General features: G+C 36.8%; 1 protein-coding gene across 6 annotated transcripts in view; it reads left to right on the top strand.

Annotated features, from left to right (window-relative positions):
- ERC1 (ELKS/RAB6-interacting/CAST family member 1) overlaps positions 1-17,951 on the top strand; it is a 269,449-nt gene that overhangs the window by 135,027 nt on the left and 116,471 nt on the right. For all 6 annotated transcript variants that reach the window (XM_056515238.1, XM_056515211.1, XM_056515230.1 and 3 more), the window contains one exon: positions 4,810-4,945. In XM_056515238.1, coding sequence (XP_056371213.1) covers positions 4,810-4,945 — 136 coding nt within the window. The remainder of the gene's footprint in view (positions 1-4,809; positions 4,946-17,951) is intronic.

Raw genomic sequence — 17,951 nt, 5'->3', positions numbered from 1 at the left:
CAATCCTTCAGACATGGCTGACAGACACACAGAAATGTTACTGAGTGCCAGATGAGTAAAACAAGCTGTTTCTACAGCAGTGCACAAGATCTGCATGTTTGTTCCTGGTGTGTGATTCATTGTGTGGAATACAGCATGTGTGTGTACACTTTACATTGCAGGCAAGCTTTTGTGGTGGTTCAAAAGCATTCTGAGTGTTTGCTTGACTTGGATTGTTCTAAAAACACTGCTGTGTGTTAGCCTCGTAAATGTGAAGGAAAACGACATTAAAATATAATAGTAAAATTCAAATTAACTTATCCACATTTTCAGTTAGCATTTTATCAACTTATATTTTACCAGAATAACATCTGAAATTGTCAGAAAATATAGTCAGATGCAGATAATAGCTTACATTACAGTAATGCATAGTATGAAAATCCATAGGAGGAGAGAATTAGCAGCTGTATGTATGCTGATGTGCATTACAGTAAAAGACAAGGAGATTTGTGTTAAAATGCAAAAAATATTGACATTAGTACAGACAAAAATAATTTCATAAAAGCCTTAACAATTGAAAGGGCCTATGTAGCAATTGGTCTTCTTAGTGAGGAAAGGTCTTCCCAAGGACTCTGATGGGTAACAAAGTGATTTGCCACTTTTCAGGAATACCTGATGTTCCACTGGTCTTCTATTGTTTATATCTGTCTTCCTGTTTTGAAATAATTTTAAAATGCGAAATCTTCTCATTTGGAATTTTTTATTGCTTATTGTGATTGTTTGACTTTTTCCCCTATGGTGTTGGGCTGTATTTCACCACTGGAAATTCAATAATTTCACAGAGAAGTGGAAAGGTGTGGCTTTTTTTAAGTGATGAAGCTTTGCTTCATTAAAGAATGAGTAAAGACATAGATATGAACAGTTGGTTTCAGTGTCCAATTTAGGAAATTTTAGGGGATTTTTTCATCAGGCACATGGCCTAAATTGGGCACCCAAAAATCAAAGGATGTGAAATGATTTATTGTGAAAATCTTGGCATGACTTTAGTTGAAAGACTTTGGGGTTTATATTTTTAAATCAGAAGCCTGAATTTGATTCTACTTCCTTTTATCTAATACCTTACACTGTAACACTAGTTGGTGTGACATACTGTGAAATAGAGAAAAATTTAAATTATGGAAAAGAGTTTTCACTTTTGAGGGCAAAATGTTTTAGGAGCTGGACTCTCAAAAAAAGATAGTTATCTTAAAATCGCTATTAAAAATGAAAAAGAAATTGTTATTTCCAAAGTGAGTGGGATTCTTCACCGTAATTCAACATAAACATTCTCATTAGATTTTTCTTCTTTTATATATGGCTGTAATGTTTTTATTATTTGATTTGAGGTGACTCTGAGAATAAGCATCTTTTGAGATGAGGTACTTTTGCTTTTGTTAGTTTTGTTGTTTTTGCTGGTCCCAGTTGGTATCTTGTTCAAAGCTTTTTATCACTGAACGTGACCTGCCTCTCCAGCTTTAATTAGAATCACCAGAATTCTTCCTTTCTTTTGTAGTCCTGTTTTGCAAAGAGGTTTCCATAGAAAAGTGTATTTTTAGTAATATTTAATGCACTGTATCTCTCAGAAGTTCATTAACTCTTTATTTTATGATATGAAGTCCATATAAACATTGCAAATGGCTGTGTTGCTGTACATGCAAACGGTAGAGCTTTCTAGAAAACATTGATAAACCTATAAGCTCTTGCTGTCGTTACACATAAATCATTCTCTTTTCACTATCTTGAATCTTGGCAAGTTTTTTCAGTTTTAATAAAGATATTCATAGAGATTAAGGATTTTTTAAAAACATTACTGTCCCTTTGGTAGGGATATGTGTTCTGTATATGTACTATAACATTCAAAAGAGTTGAAAGAACATTAAGCTTACAAAATTAAGCTCTCAAACTGAGAGACTTGCAGAGCTTTGTTTCTTTCTGTTTCTTTCTTCCTACTAAACTTCCTTGTGCACATATATTATGAAAAAATTTCCTCTTGACTGTCTCATAAAATGTACCAGTTGCAACTTGCTCACTTAAGTCACGTACTTTCTGTATTTTGTTTTATTGTTCCAGTTCAGTATGTGGTCCAGTTCTGCACATTGTTCAGTGGTGGTGTGAAGATGAAATTGTTCTATAGCAATCATTAGTATTACTGCAGTGTTTAAAATAGCAACAGAACTGTCTTACTGAGCAGTGAATGGGGTGATACCTAATAAGCAAGCTTTTGAGGTCTCTTGATATTAAAAATATAAGTACGTATTTAAATACTTTAAAAGATTGTTTGCATATATAAAAAGATGATTTTCTGACTGGTTTTGAAGACTGAAAGTTATCTGGCAGAGAATGAAGAGCATTCTTTACAGAACCACAGTAGGAAGTCTCCAGTGTTTCACAGAACTTTCATGGTGCAAACGTCCAAGGGCTGTGGGCTTGTATATGCTGAACCTTTTGCATGATTACCAACATGAGGCATTTTAAAAGTGAGAATTTTCATTTGGTGCCACGGGCACTGAGATGAAATGAAATGTGTTTTCATGTATCAAATGACTCCAAGCCTTTTTGGGTTCACAGATTTGGGTTTTCATGTGACCTTCTTAGATTATATAATTAAACAGTTGGGGAAATTTTAGCTAATGCCACAGATACCTGTATAATTTGAAAAGTTTATAACCCAGCTTTTGTTCCTTTTTGACATCAAAGATATGGAGGGATAGTTGTGTGTTGCACATGATTCAAAGCCAGGTTAAATGGAGCTTTGAGCAACCTGGTCTAGTAGAAGGTTTTATGAAGAGTGATCTCAGTATTACAAGCACTAGGTAATTTCCAGACCTAACTTTAGTAAAGCTTGTCTTTGTCTTAAAACATCTACCTAATATATTAGAATGTCATTAATTTTGGTTCAGACATGAGAAGGGGGATGCCAATAGTACATATCCTTATAGCTACTCTGTCCTTTGAAATATATACTTTGTTTGAAAATATTTTTTACCACGTAGGACATTATCTATTTCAGACATATTTTGGTGAGGATTGGGGCTTTATTGATATTGTTGTCTCTTATCTAACTAGTTGGTTGTAGTAATAGAGGTCAGTCTCCCAATATGTGAATCTAGCTCTGCAAATTTATAAAAAAATACTGAATTCCTCTGATTTTAATTTAAAAGGTGAGTAAAAATTCTCATATGGAATTGAATTTGTTGGACTGACATATTTTCATTTTCTGCGTCAACTTAGCTGTACTTTGTGTTTATTTCATTGGACAGATAGAACCATGTATTGTACAAGCTGAGTTGGTGCCAACATAATATTTCCAATAAGTTGTTTAATCACTGAGCAAGTCTGCTTTCAAACTGGGCAATGTGCCCATTGCCAGTGTGCAGCACTGGGTTAGAATAACTCAACAATTACACTGGTTGTGTTTAAAAAGCATCCTGACTCAAATCATCTGTAACTCTTGGACAGGGTAGTTAAGTGTGCCAGTAATTTTTTAACATCATCAGAAAAGGACTTTTTCTTTTTTCGTTGGTCTCCAGAGGCCATCAGCACTTTTTTACCCTAATAGTTTGTTTTAGCACCAAGGAAAATTTGCTGTCTTCACAATTTTCCCAGCTTCAGTTGGCTTTCATTGGGAAAAAAGCAGAGCTCAGAGTTGAACCTACATGATTTTGGAGGAACTCAAAACACTGACTGGTCATATGCCACATAATTTGAACATAAATATATCCCAAAGAGATACGTTCTTGATCATGCTTTTGTTATGAGCTATAAAGAAAATATTAAAGAAGGATTGTTTGTGATCTGTTCTAAAAGTATTTCTGAAATACAGAAGAAACATTCTTCCCTGTCTGTGTGGATAACATACCAGATCTGAAGCTGGTATATCATTCTGTTTTCTAAACAGTAAATTAAAGAGCCGTCTCTACTACTTGCATGATGTTTTGGGGAAATCTTGCAACCAAAGAATCTGTCTTTTATTCCAAAATCCAAACTCCAGATATAATTATGGAGAAAAGGGCTGAGGAAGCAAAGCTAGCCTGTTTTGTTTTGATTGGTCTAGAAGTTGAGACTTAAGTTCTTCGTGGTCAGGAGGCTGAAATTAAAGGGTCTGTAATTAGATTCAATACTCCATTTGTCTTAATGTCCTGAAAGGCCAAACCCTGTTTGCAGGCAGTGGTAGCTGCCAGGATCATCCAAAATAGTCCATAGGTGCAAGTGAAAAGGAAATTATGCTCAAATAGTTTCTTCTTACTTGTTGTGTCTTGTTTGTGTAAAAAGAAATGATAGGAAATTCCTCAAAATATCCAGAAAACAGGTAGATCGTGAGGTTGAAAAGGAATTGTTTTACTTCTGAAACAGATGGCCTAGTTCTTGTAGATAATCCTCTATATTCAAGTCATGTTTCAGTCATTTTTCCCTTCACTCCTCCTGTTTTCCTCACATTTAATACAGTGGCACCCAAAGAAAAACAGGTTATTAGGTAGATGTCTGTGATTTTGTGTGTTTGTGTGTGTGTGAACAGAGAAGAGTTTCCTTCCCCAAAGTCAGAAGAGGACATGTGCATCTTTTAATTAATAGTTTATACCAAATAATAAATAATGCCTTTGTTTCAGAAATTTTCTAGTTTAGGTTAATAGTAATGAGCAGAATGAAGCCTTCTTTTGTTTGAATTAACACTGGAGGATGATGCTTGAGGATGAGTTTGGTGCTGGTGGCATTGTGCCACCAAGGAAGTGGTGGCACTTGATGGTCCCACTGTTCCCTGGACCACACTCTGAGTGCTCCTCTCTTTTGCAGGCAAGTTAAAGATCAAAATAAGAAAGTAGCAAACCTGAAGCACAAAGAGCAAGTGGAGAAAAAGAAGAGTGCACAGATGCTGGAGGAGGCCAGGAGACGAGAGGATAACCTTAATGACAGCTCCCAACAGCTTCAGGTAACGTGGGGATTGAATTAATGCAGTTGGGGTAATGAGCCAGGCTCTCCGCTCTACCTCCTGGTCTGTTTGCATGGCTGTTACCTAACAACTTGGTTACTGGTTGTTTACAAGGACACATCTATCCTACAGCATTTCAGAGAAAGCAGCCTCTCTCAATTGCCTTCATATCTCAGTCCATTTTCATAAGAGGAAAATATATTTTTAACTGTCAACTTGGTTATGAAGTGCATTGTTGAAATAGTTGTATCAATTCCGTATTCAGATTGGTGTGACGTTTCTTTCTTCTCTGCTCTTCTAACAGCCTTTTTCTTTAGCTGTTTTGTGTATTTTCCCAGCTGCTTCTACCTTATACTGGGGTCTTTTCTTCAGTAAATGAAAGATGACCAAGTAAGTATTCTTAGAGAAAGCTGGAATTGTTGTGGGGTAACTGGAGGACTGTGTTCTCTATGTCATCCTTGTTTACCTCATGAATTCTTGGTGTGCTTACTGGTCAGTTGGCTTTATTTCTGAAATGATCATGCTGCTGCCCCACAGAGTGATCTGGTTACCTCAAATCTGCCCAGGCATAAGAAAGTCACTGGTATAAAAGCAAGTCAAGTATTTTTCAGTGTGCTGTGTTGAGATTAGCTACAGGAGGTTTATCAAATGGTAAGTTTTTGATTCCTGTCATAAAAATATTCAACTACTGGCATGGAGTACAGCAAAGATACCATGATGCTAAGTGTGGAAATAATAAACATTTTGACTGTGTTTTCTATAATTTACAAAAATACCTTTCTTTTTGGTGAGTGAAAATAAACATGGAAACTGTACCCTACCCTGTAGTCTTTCATTTTGTTAATCATTAAAGAGCAAGCCTTTCCTTGGTGATTTCCTTTGTTATCCTAGGTTAAATCCTGTTTCTTTTTATCAGCCACGTCTCTTAATACATCTACAATGAAGACAGAATATATCCTAAGGGTTCTCTAGTAAATATAAATTCTCTCCAAACACACACTCCTTTACTTTGTTCTGTGGGATGCTGCACCATTTTATGGTTTTCTCCATCAGGTCCTGTCTTGTATGTAAAGGGCCCTGAAATTGTTAAGTTCCAAGTGTCTCAAAATGATTTCATAACTGCAGACCTTTATAAAAGGTGGGAATGTGGGATTTCTATATCTGTTAATGGGTTTTTGTGGCTGTAATGCTATGACAATTCACAAGGCTTTTGTTATGTGGCAGGTATGTTAAAATAACACAGTCTTCCTGGTATTAGTGAAATGTCTTTAAAAATTCCTAAAATTACTGCAGTATTTGGTTAGATCTCTAATCTGCATTTGAGTAAATCTGTATTTCAAGTCTGAAAAGACAGCTGGTGCTTGACATTTGCCTTGCAATTACATGGATGGCATATTTATTGAAATACACCATTCCATCAGACCATCGTCTTTGCTTTTATGTAGCACTTCAAGATTTTAGAAGGGATAGCTTCCTTTTCTGGCTCTTCCCCCCTCCCCCCCCCCCGTTATTCTTTCCCTTTTGATTTTTCTATCTTCTTCACATAGGTAATATGCTGAAAAAAGCCTGAAATTTGTCTTCTCTCAGCATCTATTTGCATACTGAAACCACTTTTTTTTTTTAAGAAACATTAAATTATCTAAAATGTTTGCACTACATTGCGATGGACAGAGAGTGATACTTCAGTTACTGAGAACTTTGAGTCCTGTTAAAACTATTTAACACCAGTTTCTGGTACATGAAGGAGATGGTACAGCTTTGGTGGTAGCAGTGAGGCAGCTTTTGCTCAGAAAAAAGCGATGGAAAAAATGCTACATATCAGAAGAATGTATAGCTGCCCTTGAAATTTCTTATCCAATTCTTTACTTATAAGGTGTTTCAAGCAGCTGAGATATCATAGACATAAAAATATGAACAGCATGGGTATCTTTACCTTGTCCTATTCAGATTTTCCAGCTAGAGATCTCTGTAGAGCAGTACACCCTTTTTTGCACTTTGCTTGTGTTGTGTTTTATTCTGCACTGGTGTCTGTGCTTTCTGTATAATTACATGCAAGTTTTTCTGACATTAAAAATAGACACTATTAAATGTATTAAATAATTTAAGATTGAACTGTGATGTGATAGTCAACACTGAAATGTGCCAGTTACCATGGTATTAACGTTACTTGATTTTCCCTAGTGCTTTTCTTGCTTTTGTGAACATAATTGTCCTGTTTGGGTGGGCTGGATTTTAGAGAGCCTTTACCCAAATTCAGCACAAGGCTGAAGGGAATGCTTTCATTCACAGATGAAAAAGGTCTGTATGCTCTAATGAAAATATCAGGCTAAGGTAAAATATGGAGTGTTTAATGACAAGTGACAGGTTCAATAAAAGCTCCTTCCTTTAGAAGAGCCCTCTGCTTATAGCCTCCCTCTCTCAAGGACTGCAACATTTTGGTTTCCTGGAAGTAAAATTTACCCAGGACCACATTTCAGTTTCTTAGTTGTGGAGACTTGTCTTCTCTCTAGACTCTTAAAGGGCACTGCCTTGTAATCGATTAAAAAAATTAAACCTGAGAGGACTGTAGATATTTAACATTTTTTTTAATGCAACCATTGTTGGCTTTGGGGTCAGGACACACGAGCACCAATTTTGGATAATTTTGGTCTTGGTGGTTTTGGCTGGAATTAATAATAAGACATCATGAAATGCTTAAAAATATATGATCTGCATGTTCTTTGGTTGACCATCTGCAATCCAGTCAAATAAACATGCTCCCGAGCACACAGTGCTCTCCTCTCCTCTCCTCTCCTCTCCTCTCCTCTCCTCTCCTCTCCTCTCCTCTCCTCTCCTCTCCTCTCCTCTCCTCTCCTCTCCTCTCCTCTCCTCTCCTCTCCTCTCCTCTCCTCTCCTCTCCTCTCCTCTCCTCTCCGGCTTGTGGTTTCTTTCTTCCTGAGCCCGGTAACAAAATGTTCGTTTATTCACAGTTCTCTGGTGATGGGAATTTGGTATTTTGGGGAGTGGAGGAAGAATGAAAACCATAATGTCTCAATTCTAGTGAGATGGATAAATGGCTTTCCAAATTTGTCTTTTCCTCCTGGGTTCCTTTAAACCACAACTCTCCAGAGATCTGAGAGGTTGACGAGTGTCTGGTCTATAAGCAGGATAAAAAAACAAACAAACTGTTGGGTTGGAGTAAAAACTGTTTGCTTGAAGTGACTAAAGCTTGGCTATTGTGAAAAATAATTGATATGCTGTTAGTCCTAGAAAGGTAACATTTACTGGAATTTAATTTTATTTGAATGGATACTTCAAGCTGGCTTCTGAAAGAAAGTATGCATATTTTCTTGTTCTATCACTCTAGCATCTTCTAGAGTTTTTCCAGAGTTTTCAGGGTATCTGTTCTGTGGGTTGGTGTACTATTGAATCTGTGTTGCAGCAGGTATCCATCAGTCTCTAATTGCTGCTGACAAACTATATGTCCACATGATGTGTAAGATATGTTTGAGTGCTTTAATGAGCAACTGTAGAAAGCAAGTAAACTTACTAGTTCTTCTTTTCTTTTTCCACACCAAATTGAGATAATTTAATGTATGTTCCTAATCCACAAATGGTAGATGCAAGTATATGCTGTTTGTTTCTTGTGATAGGGTATTTCTTTTGTTATATTGGAAAAATCTATCCTTCCAGTGGAAAGAGCTCAACTTTTAATCTAAACAAATATGCAACTTTATGTTCAGTAATGTTTTTACTGTGATCCAGGCAAAGCTTAATGAAATGGATAGATAAGCAAATACATTCTCATCAGATGAACCTTCTAAATTCATTAAATACCAGCCACAATGCCTCAAGGCTGCCAAGTGTTCTAGAGGCATTTGGACAATCCCTCAACCACATACTTTAAGTTTTGCCAGCCCTGGGCTGGGTGGTTGCTGGAGGTCCCTTCCAGCTGAAGTAGTCTGTTGTGGTTAACTGTTTGTTATGAGGAACCCCAGCATGTGCACACAGTCAGTGCCAACACTCAAAAAACTGTAAACCCAAGAGGAGCCCTGTACATCTGAGCTTAAATTACTGAAGAACTTCCTTTTGGTATGCTATGATTGGATTTGAGGGTGGGGTGGACATCTCTTGACAGTAATACTGTGCCATAATGAAAATTATGGTGCCTTCTAATTAGGCTATTAGTAAAGCAAGATTATGCTTTCCCAATTAATCTCTGAACTTCTTTTGGGCAGTAAGCACAAAATTTCTGAAGAAATGGTTAAAGGAAACCTTTCCAAACTTAAAGTTCAAGATCTTCTCAAAAACTTTCTAGGCATCATCAGATTTGAAGCAAATTGGTTATGCTGGTTAAATACGTTAGGTGTTTCCTGGGATGAGAGACTTTCAGGTGTGGAGTTCCTTGCTCATTTCTGATTTCCATATAGACCACTGCCATTACAGATTCCAGCCTTGCTCAACATGTTACAGCCCAGAAAACAGTCAGCTGCTCTGTTTCAGCCTGGCAGAAATCTGTTCTTTAAAGCCATCTTGCATCTGCAGGGTTTTTTCCAGAGAACAGTCTGGCATATCAAACATGTATCTGCTCACTGAGCTCAGATCAAAATGTTCTTTTTCTCTCTCTTCCTCTCCCAGTCCTTTTTAGCCATTAATTACATCATGGAGAGGTTTTGGCCTTCCTGTCCCTGGATAATTTCCTGTGCTGCCCAGCCTTGGAGGCATTAATATTCCCTGGGCCTGAGCAGGTGCCATCAGCACTTATGCAAGTGGCTTTAATTTCACTTAAGGCTACATTCAGGTCTAGGTCATCCTCATCCTGTCCTCCAGGACAGAGCTCATGGCATCACTCACTGAAACTATACCAATTCCCTTTGCAATTCATTTTTAAAGGAATTTTTTAGTACTTTTTGAAAGGATGAGTTTTTTCTTGTCAGTTACTAAATATGAAAATGCAGCAATTATGAACAAGTACAGGCTCTAAAGACCAGTTATACTTCATAAAATTCTAATTGAAATAATTGTATGCAAATTTTTCCTCCTTTTTTATTTGGGCCGTGGTAGCCAATAGTTTTGGAATCATCTTACCCTCCAGCTCTTTCTCTCAGAGATTCTGTGACAGCTGGCTTTTCATTACAAAACAGGATGTAAATATGCAGTAGAGACATCAATATGCATCATGATTCATTAGTGATATAATATTCCAGTAGGAATTTTCATTTCCATCAGCTTTTACAGTACGTTACAGAAAATAGAGTGTTCACAAACTGTATGTATTTGGAGGATTGTGATTTTCAGCACGGTGTATTGCAGTTAGTGTAGATACAGGCACATATTTAACCCTGGCAGATGCTTTGAAAAAAGCTAGTTCTAGTTCTGATCATGTCACAGCCCTCTGTCAAGAGAGATTTTTCTTATCTTTCTTGGATGTCTGGGAGAAGTTCCAAAAATTAAGACCTTTTGGCTACAAATTTCATCACTTAGAGCGAGGGGAGGTTTCTTGAGGGGAGGTGAGGAGGAATTAATTTGAATTGTAGACCTTTTTTGGGAATTAAAAATTGTAATTAAGCACTCCTGGATACATCTATTTTTACGGCATAGGTAATGCATGAGTGATGGATAGACAGCTTCATTTCATTACATATGTGTGAAATAATGCAGTAATTATAGACAAGACTCAGTTATTCTTCAGTTGTAATGCTCTCTAACTGAAGAAAGGCTTAGGCATTTTCACAGAGTTAGTGCTTTAATCATTTTTATCATTCAGCAACACAAAAATAGGACTGAAAAGTTCATTGCACAGTGGAGAAATACTACACAATGATAGAAATGCATAATATGAAGTAGCACTATTGTGACATTATGTTTTCATGTAAAAGTTGCACTGTTGGATTTCCACCCAAGCAAGACAGTAGTGCACATAAGCATGAGCTTCTGTCATAGAAAAAAGGCTTCTCCTCTTTTCTCTGTTGAAATAATAAAGTACAATGTGGATTTCAAGGAAGAGCATGAAAATTTACTAACAGGTTGCCAGAAAGTAAACTCAACAAGGTAAGAAAAGCATCTTGAGATTAGTCCTTTTTATCTCTTATGCTTTCACATGTGTGCCTGGTAGACTCAGCAAGACAGTAATTCTCCATTTACTTAAAGGAAGCTCATCAAGACAAGCTTTCATACACATTAAAACTCAGAAGTATTTACCTGGGTCTAATACCAGTTTCCAACTTTTCCGTATAGAAATCCAATACCTATTTCTCCAAACAACTGCATAAAAGTATATGGTAGTAGGGGTGACTGTTAAAAAACTTTATATTTACCTCTCTCATTTCTTAGTTTTCTTGGATTTGTTAGACTCTGGTGCATTCACATTCTTACAATGTGAGCTGTGATCCACAGGCAAACTGTGGGGACAGTCATGTCTCCAGTTTTACTGATGGCATTTTTCTGATGAATATTTGCAAGGTCTAAATAACTTGATTTTTGCTTGTGTGTGAAATATCGCATTCTGAACCACCAACAAAAAATATACTTTTGAACATGGAAAAGGATTTGTCTCAGAAATTAATTGTAGAAAGAAGTTGCAGTTTTTCTGCCTAAAATAAGAGTATCAGAATAAATGCATGAGCTTGTAATTTGATATGGCAGTTCTTACAGGGACAGAATCTGTCATTCTAATAATCAATGTTTATGACATTAAATCCTTTGTTAAGGAATTCCCTTCTCTTGTGTCTGACCAGGAGAGAGTGCTCCATTCAGAATACTTGTTACCATTACATTTACAGAAAGGAAGCTTGAAGGGCCCTGGCAGTTGAAATGGAGAAGCATTTCCCTGGATAGACACTTAGCCATCTGCTCTATCAGTTTTCACTTTATGGTTTGGTTTAGTTTGCCATACATTTACTATGTTCAGGTTAGATTAATTCATTTCTTTCACATCTTTAAAAAAGATGAACCATTTGACTTTGTCTTCCTATATAAAGTAAAAATGCTCTACAGTTTTGAACAGTCAGCTGGAAAGATTTCATGGAAGTCACTATTTACAACCAGCATTAGGCAGTCTCCCAATTACCCCAGTATTTCCCTTAACTGCAGATTGAGATTTGTATTGAGAGAAAGCCATTATATGGCCTGAGAGTTTTTAAGAGGAAAGAAGACTCCCTGCATCCTAACATTTTTCTGTGATCATCAGGAATATTATTCCCCAGACACACTTTCACCCAGTCTTTTCTGCAGAAACATGATGTGTCAGTGGAAGATGAAACCTGCTATTTGTGCTCTTGCCTGTTTGGCAAAGGGAAGGGTTGGTACTCTTCATGGTCTGCCAGAAACTGAGTACAGTGAGGACTGCACAGCTGAGTGTGTGCCAGCAGCCTTAACCACTGGATGTTTTTTGCATAGGCTTTTTTCCCCAACATTAGTATCTGAGTTCAAACTGCTTTCCTAAAAGCTGTCAGAGAGATTAATGTAGCTGTTGACAGCATGGTGTGGTTCCTGTGAGGAGGTCTCTCCTGAGAGTAGAAAACATTGAGGGCCAGATTTAAGCAAAACAATAGGAGCACATTGAAGGGGAAGAACAGCTCTTTTCATTTTGGTGTCTTATTTCATGAGCCTGAGAAATGGTAATAAATTTGCATTTTTTCCTTCTTCTTGATTTTTTTTTCCGTCTCTCTCATAAGATTTTTTTTTTTTTCTTGCTGTGTTGAAAGTGGTTTCTAACTCGTCTCTCCCCAAGAATAAAAATTCCCAATTACCATGGCTCATTTCATAGTCTCATTGTTTAAGAAAATTGCTGTTCTCCTTTATTCTTCTTGTGCACAATAGAAAAAGAAAGGGAGATGGGGCAATGATGGGGACCTCAGACAGGATTCAGAACTTATTTTTAAAAAATAATACACATGGAATTTTTTTATTTTTTTTTGTACTTCTATACTGTGGGAACAAATACTCAAGCATTTCCTTAAAAATATTTAATTCATTTCCGACAGTACTAAGCCTAATTAATTTCATTCAAAATCAGTATTATTCTTTAATCTTGATTACTAAACTGCCGAAATTGGTGTCACCCTTAAACTATTTTTTTTTTCAATATAGAAAACAGTCTATTCTGTCTTTCATCAGCACTTTTCCCATTAAATTTTTCTCTTTGCCTAAAATTTGCACATTCTTAGGAGGTATCAGAACAACTGCTCTTACTGTGATGTGCAAATATTAACTGGAATTGAAACTTAGGCTGCAATTTTGTTCAGAACTGACAGAAGATTGTAACACAATAAAAGCACCAGTCTTTTCATACCCTTAATTTGGTTTGATCATTCAGATCTCAATGCAGGCATGGGAAAAGCTTAACTATATTGGTATCACTTAGTCTGTTACTGACAATTAAAGGAGGATGATATTAACATTTAAAAAGATATCTGTAGTCAGTTAAAATTCATCAGCAAAATTCACTTAAAACATTATGTTGCTTTTGTTGCTTGCATTTGCATTCTTCTAAAGTTTGTTATCATTGAGGTCAGATGATTTTCCAAAGCAAGGGAATGAAAGCTGAAGGAGCATGATGTCCTAACAACAGGTATCCATGTCCTTCTAGAGCACAGCTAAAAAATGGCAGATGTACTATTTTCTGTAATTGAGACTACATTTTTGTGCAATTCCAAATTATAGTTATTGATGTTTTCAGGATATTTAAGTGAAAGACAATATATATGGCTCCACAAGTATCTCATAACTGGAACCCATGGATAAAGGAGCAGGTGAAATTCAGGATAAGTATGAATTTATTTATGTATGTCAGGAGAAGCAGTCTTAAATATATGTGCACAGTGATGGGTTCTGGTTATCTCTGTTGCCATTGGAGAGCAGTCTCAGAATTAGAATAAATAGTTTTATGAAAATGGTGTTGGTTAGAAGGACTATTAAAAAGCCATTTGAGAAGTATCAAACAGCAAACCAGAGAATGCTGCTGTGCCACTGATGTGTGAGCAGTGCATTCCCCCCGTGAATAATGTACAGTGATGCCAACCATCCACCACAGAAACACAGGAGAGGTAAAGGCAAAGAAGAAAATAGTAAACATAGGGACAGGCTTCTGTTCAGACAGATATTAAATAAAATTAAATACTTAAACATGGAAAAGAATGAGTGAAGACAAGAGCCAGGGAGTACTTTTTCCCACTTTGCAGACTGAGAATAATAAAGGATTATTTTGGAATATTTGGGGCTAAAGGGAAACAATATCTGTTTTTCCCATTCCTCTGAACTAGTTCACTGTTTTATAGAAAAAATTGGAATTTTCATACAAAGAAGTGAGAATCTCTCAGAATGTGTTTTCATTTTCTTATTCTTTTGGGTTTTAAGCCTGTTAATTTTAATGGTGATTTTTATGGATGTTATAAGCTGTTAAAAGCTACTGTCAGTGTAATGCTGCAGATACACAAACGAGAAGCTTTTATTTTCAAGCACAAAATTTCAGTATTTTTAAGCTCACTATTTTCTGACTACATTACTACTTAATTGTCAAAATTCTACATTTTCTGTACTGTATTCTATTTTCATTGTCTTCAAATGTATCCTTATTCTCTGGATACAGTGGAACAGTGGATCCAGCATTTACTAGTGAAGATATTGAGAACAGCTTTTAATGTTTTAAGCCAATCATTTCCCTAAATTAATATGTTTATTTCTGCTTTGCAGTTCAATTCCATGTTGTACCAAGGCAGATCTTCTTCTTGAAATTACCTTCACTTGATGCATCTGACTTTCAGGGGGATTGTGGGTGCACTGGGGTGTTCCTGGATGGCGTGAAAAATCAGTGTTAATTTATTTCTGATGAGAAATTGTTTGAAGATAGGGAGGAAGTATTCACGGGGTGAAATTAAGAAAGGGATTTTTAGCTTAAAATGTTTGGTGGTTAGCAATAGGATCTTGACAGATGGCTGCTTTAAAGGAAGCAGTTCATAGCACAAATACAAAAGCTGCTCTACTATGATGCATATCAAGAAAGAGGCATCAGAGGGTAAAATGAAAAAACAGATGATGGCAGGAATTCCCTTAAAAATTGAGGGAGTGGTAGAGATTCAGTGGGATAACTGTTTAGTAAACGTTTCCCCAGTGGTGTTTTTATCAGTAGCAATTTTTGTCCTATATTCATCTGTGAAAAAGGGAAAACAAGAGAAGTGTTTTTATAGCTGTCCATGTGTGGTGTTCTGATGGTCTTGTCTGGTGAAGGATTGAAAATGAGGAAAGAAAGGTCTTGTGGCTTGTGATATATTAGCACAATGATGATGACAGGACTGACATTTACAAAGAGAGTTCAGATAAATAAGGCTATATCAAGGGAATAACATATGGATTTGAGCTTCGTGTTAATGGCACAGTTAGTTAGAACTGCTGCTGGTTTTTTCTGTAATCCTGTATCAATTTAGGAGCCTTGAGTCATTGTATTGATTTATGAGAGAAGAACAAATCTTCTTACAGTAGCATTTCTCCAATTAGCCTCTGCAAAAAACACGCACATCCTCAAAAAAAGAAGGAGAAACCAAATAAACAAAAAACCCACAAAACCCCATAACAATTAGAGGTATCTATTGCTTTTGCTCACTTCAGATCATTTTCACAGCTGCATTATCAGCTCTGGGTCCCATTTCAATAGTCCATGCAGTGAGCTGCTGTGGTTTGATAGAAACGTTGTCCCTCTAGGTTTTAAAAGCTACAAATGTGGTAATTTGCAACAGCCAGAGCAAAATGTGAAAGCTGCTGGCACCCCGTGCAGCTGCTAAATGGTAAACCTGCTTGTTAGTGTTGGCAAGGTGCTTGGGTCTGTCTGGGCTGTTGCTAATGAAAAGTGCCTGTACAAGCCCCAGATTCATAACTGATTGCTGTGCTGGGAGCACCAAGCTTACAGCAACAGGAAAGAAGTGTCAAAGAGATGGCAGCTATCAGGAAAGGACATTGCCACTTTCCCACAGGAATAACCACTGCTGCCTTTCCCCATCCCTGGGCCTGTAATAGTGTCTAGAACTGTCCTTTTCCTTCTCCTTTCTGTCCTCCTTCAGATTGTATTGATTAGGACCATTATCAAAGGCTCTGTATTTCACTTTCCTCCTGATGTTGAACAAAAGAGCTACATGTTCTGGAAATGCTTTTTGAAAGTAACACACCTGGGTGCTAAGACATAAAATATCTTGGAAGGAAAAATATGAATGGCTGGAGTTTGTTACACATTTTTGTATACAGTTTAGCAATTGTCAGGCAATAATAGCAATATGCATGAGTTTATTAAGGCTTTTATGTGTTTCTAAGAAAAAGACAATGTGAAATATTAGGCCTTTCTTTTCATTAAGTTTTCACTAGGATTTCTTTTTCCCCTCTCATTTTCCCTTTAATTTAAATCAGATCCATTGATAGTAATTTGTATCTGTGCGGTTATTGTCTGTTGCACTATCACTGGAGTTGATAGATTCCTTTTCCAACTTTCATAGGTTTGGGTGGGTTTGTTCCCATGTAAATGTATTTTAATGTGCATCTTTCCCACATACAGAAGAGCACTTATTTTTGTTGGCAGCATCATTCATAGTCCTGTATCACTCTTCAGTATTTTCAAGGGACAGTATAGTTGAAATGGTACTCCAGGGACTGTGTAGTCGAAATATCACTCCATTTCCTACCTTTCTATTCAAAAAGAAAATTTCACTGGCCGTTTCTCACAAAGTGTTGGCTTCCATAAAGCTTTTTTTACCATGCTCATCTTAAGGGACTGGTTATCTTAAACCAATCATGTCTAGAAATAATATTTATCCATTTTTTCTTTTTACTGTAAATATATTTTCATTCTTTCTTCAATTGATGATCCATAAGTGCACACAAATTCTAGATGTACATATATTCTCTTTTTCTACTGTGGTATTCTCAGAAAATGTACTCATCACCTTCTGCTGTTCCTCATGTTTTCAATACAGCACATGCAATGCTGTGGCCAGCTTTGGCTGCACTTCCCTCTCAACTCCTACTGGAATTAAATTCTTCTACTTTAGTCTTTCTCCTTTTGTCTCCTGTAGTTATTTTTCTGTATTTATGTAACTTGTCAGTCTTGAATTCCAATCCATGTGTCTTATTTGGCAGATACAACCCTCCAGATGCTGACATATGTTGTTCTAATGACATAATCGTTGTGTATCTCAGGTCTGATCTCCAAAGATGAGGAAATGTTGATCAAGGAGCTCCTGCTTGGCAGATTGTACTTTGTAGCTCTCAGACTTCTCCTTTCATTCAGCAACTCCTGATAATTACATCTGCTGTTGCTGTGCTTACAAAAAACACTCTTCATCTCGCTCTGTGAGAAACAGGAACTTCATGTAAACCTAATAGTTGGATGTGCTCAGCTTCTGCCTAACAGCCAGAGATTGATTCCCCAATCACAGATAACCTCCAATACATTGGTTTTTTGTTACCAATGGAGAGCACCAAGACAGCTGTATGCACCCAGCATTGGCATCCATAGTTATTGTAATTCCACTGCTTGTTGGTGCCCAGCAAAATGTATTGTAGCAGCTTTACCTGGTAGTTTGCCTCTCTGTTACTTTATCTGCAGTCTTTAGTGCTGAATCTCAATTTCTTTGGGGTTTATGCTGCATCTTGGTACCAAGCTGTACACTACCATAAAGGTATTTCCTTCTCCAGGAGTTTATGAACTCTTCTTTCATTCTGCTTTTCAAGCAAATAAGTTTCTGGAGGTTTGGAAGATTTTTTTATTTTGCCACTTTCTTCAAGAAATGGTAATGAATTACATGATTTTTTGTGGACTTCTGTTGCTTTGGATGAGTTGCAGAAGGACCCCAAACACTCTTTCTGAGCTAGATTCTGTCCTAACTATCATTTGGGTTTTGTATCATGGGGTTCTGGCCCTCAGCATTTACCTGATGTATCTTCTTGAAAACCCCAAAAGTCAAAGTATTGTCTCATCAGTGTGAGAGGTATTTCCCGATTTTTGAGTTACAATTTGTGTGCTTTTCTTGTTCATAGATTTGAA

This window comes from Oenanthe melanoleuca, chromosome 1A (genome assembly GCF_029582105.1).
Source record: "Oenanthe melanoleuca isolate GR-GAL-2019-014 chromosome 1A, OMel1.0, whole genome shotgun sequence".
Lineage (NCBI taxonomy): Eukaryota > Metazoa > Chordata > Aves > Passeriformes > Muscicapidae > Oenanthe > Oenanthe melanoleuca.
This window is presented reverse-complemented; position numbering and strand designations above follow the sequence as displayed.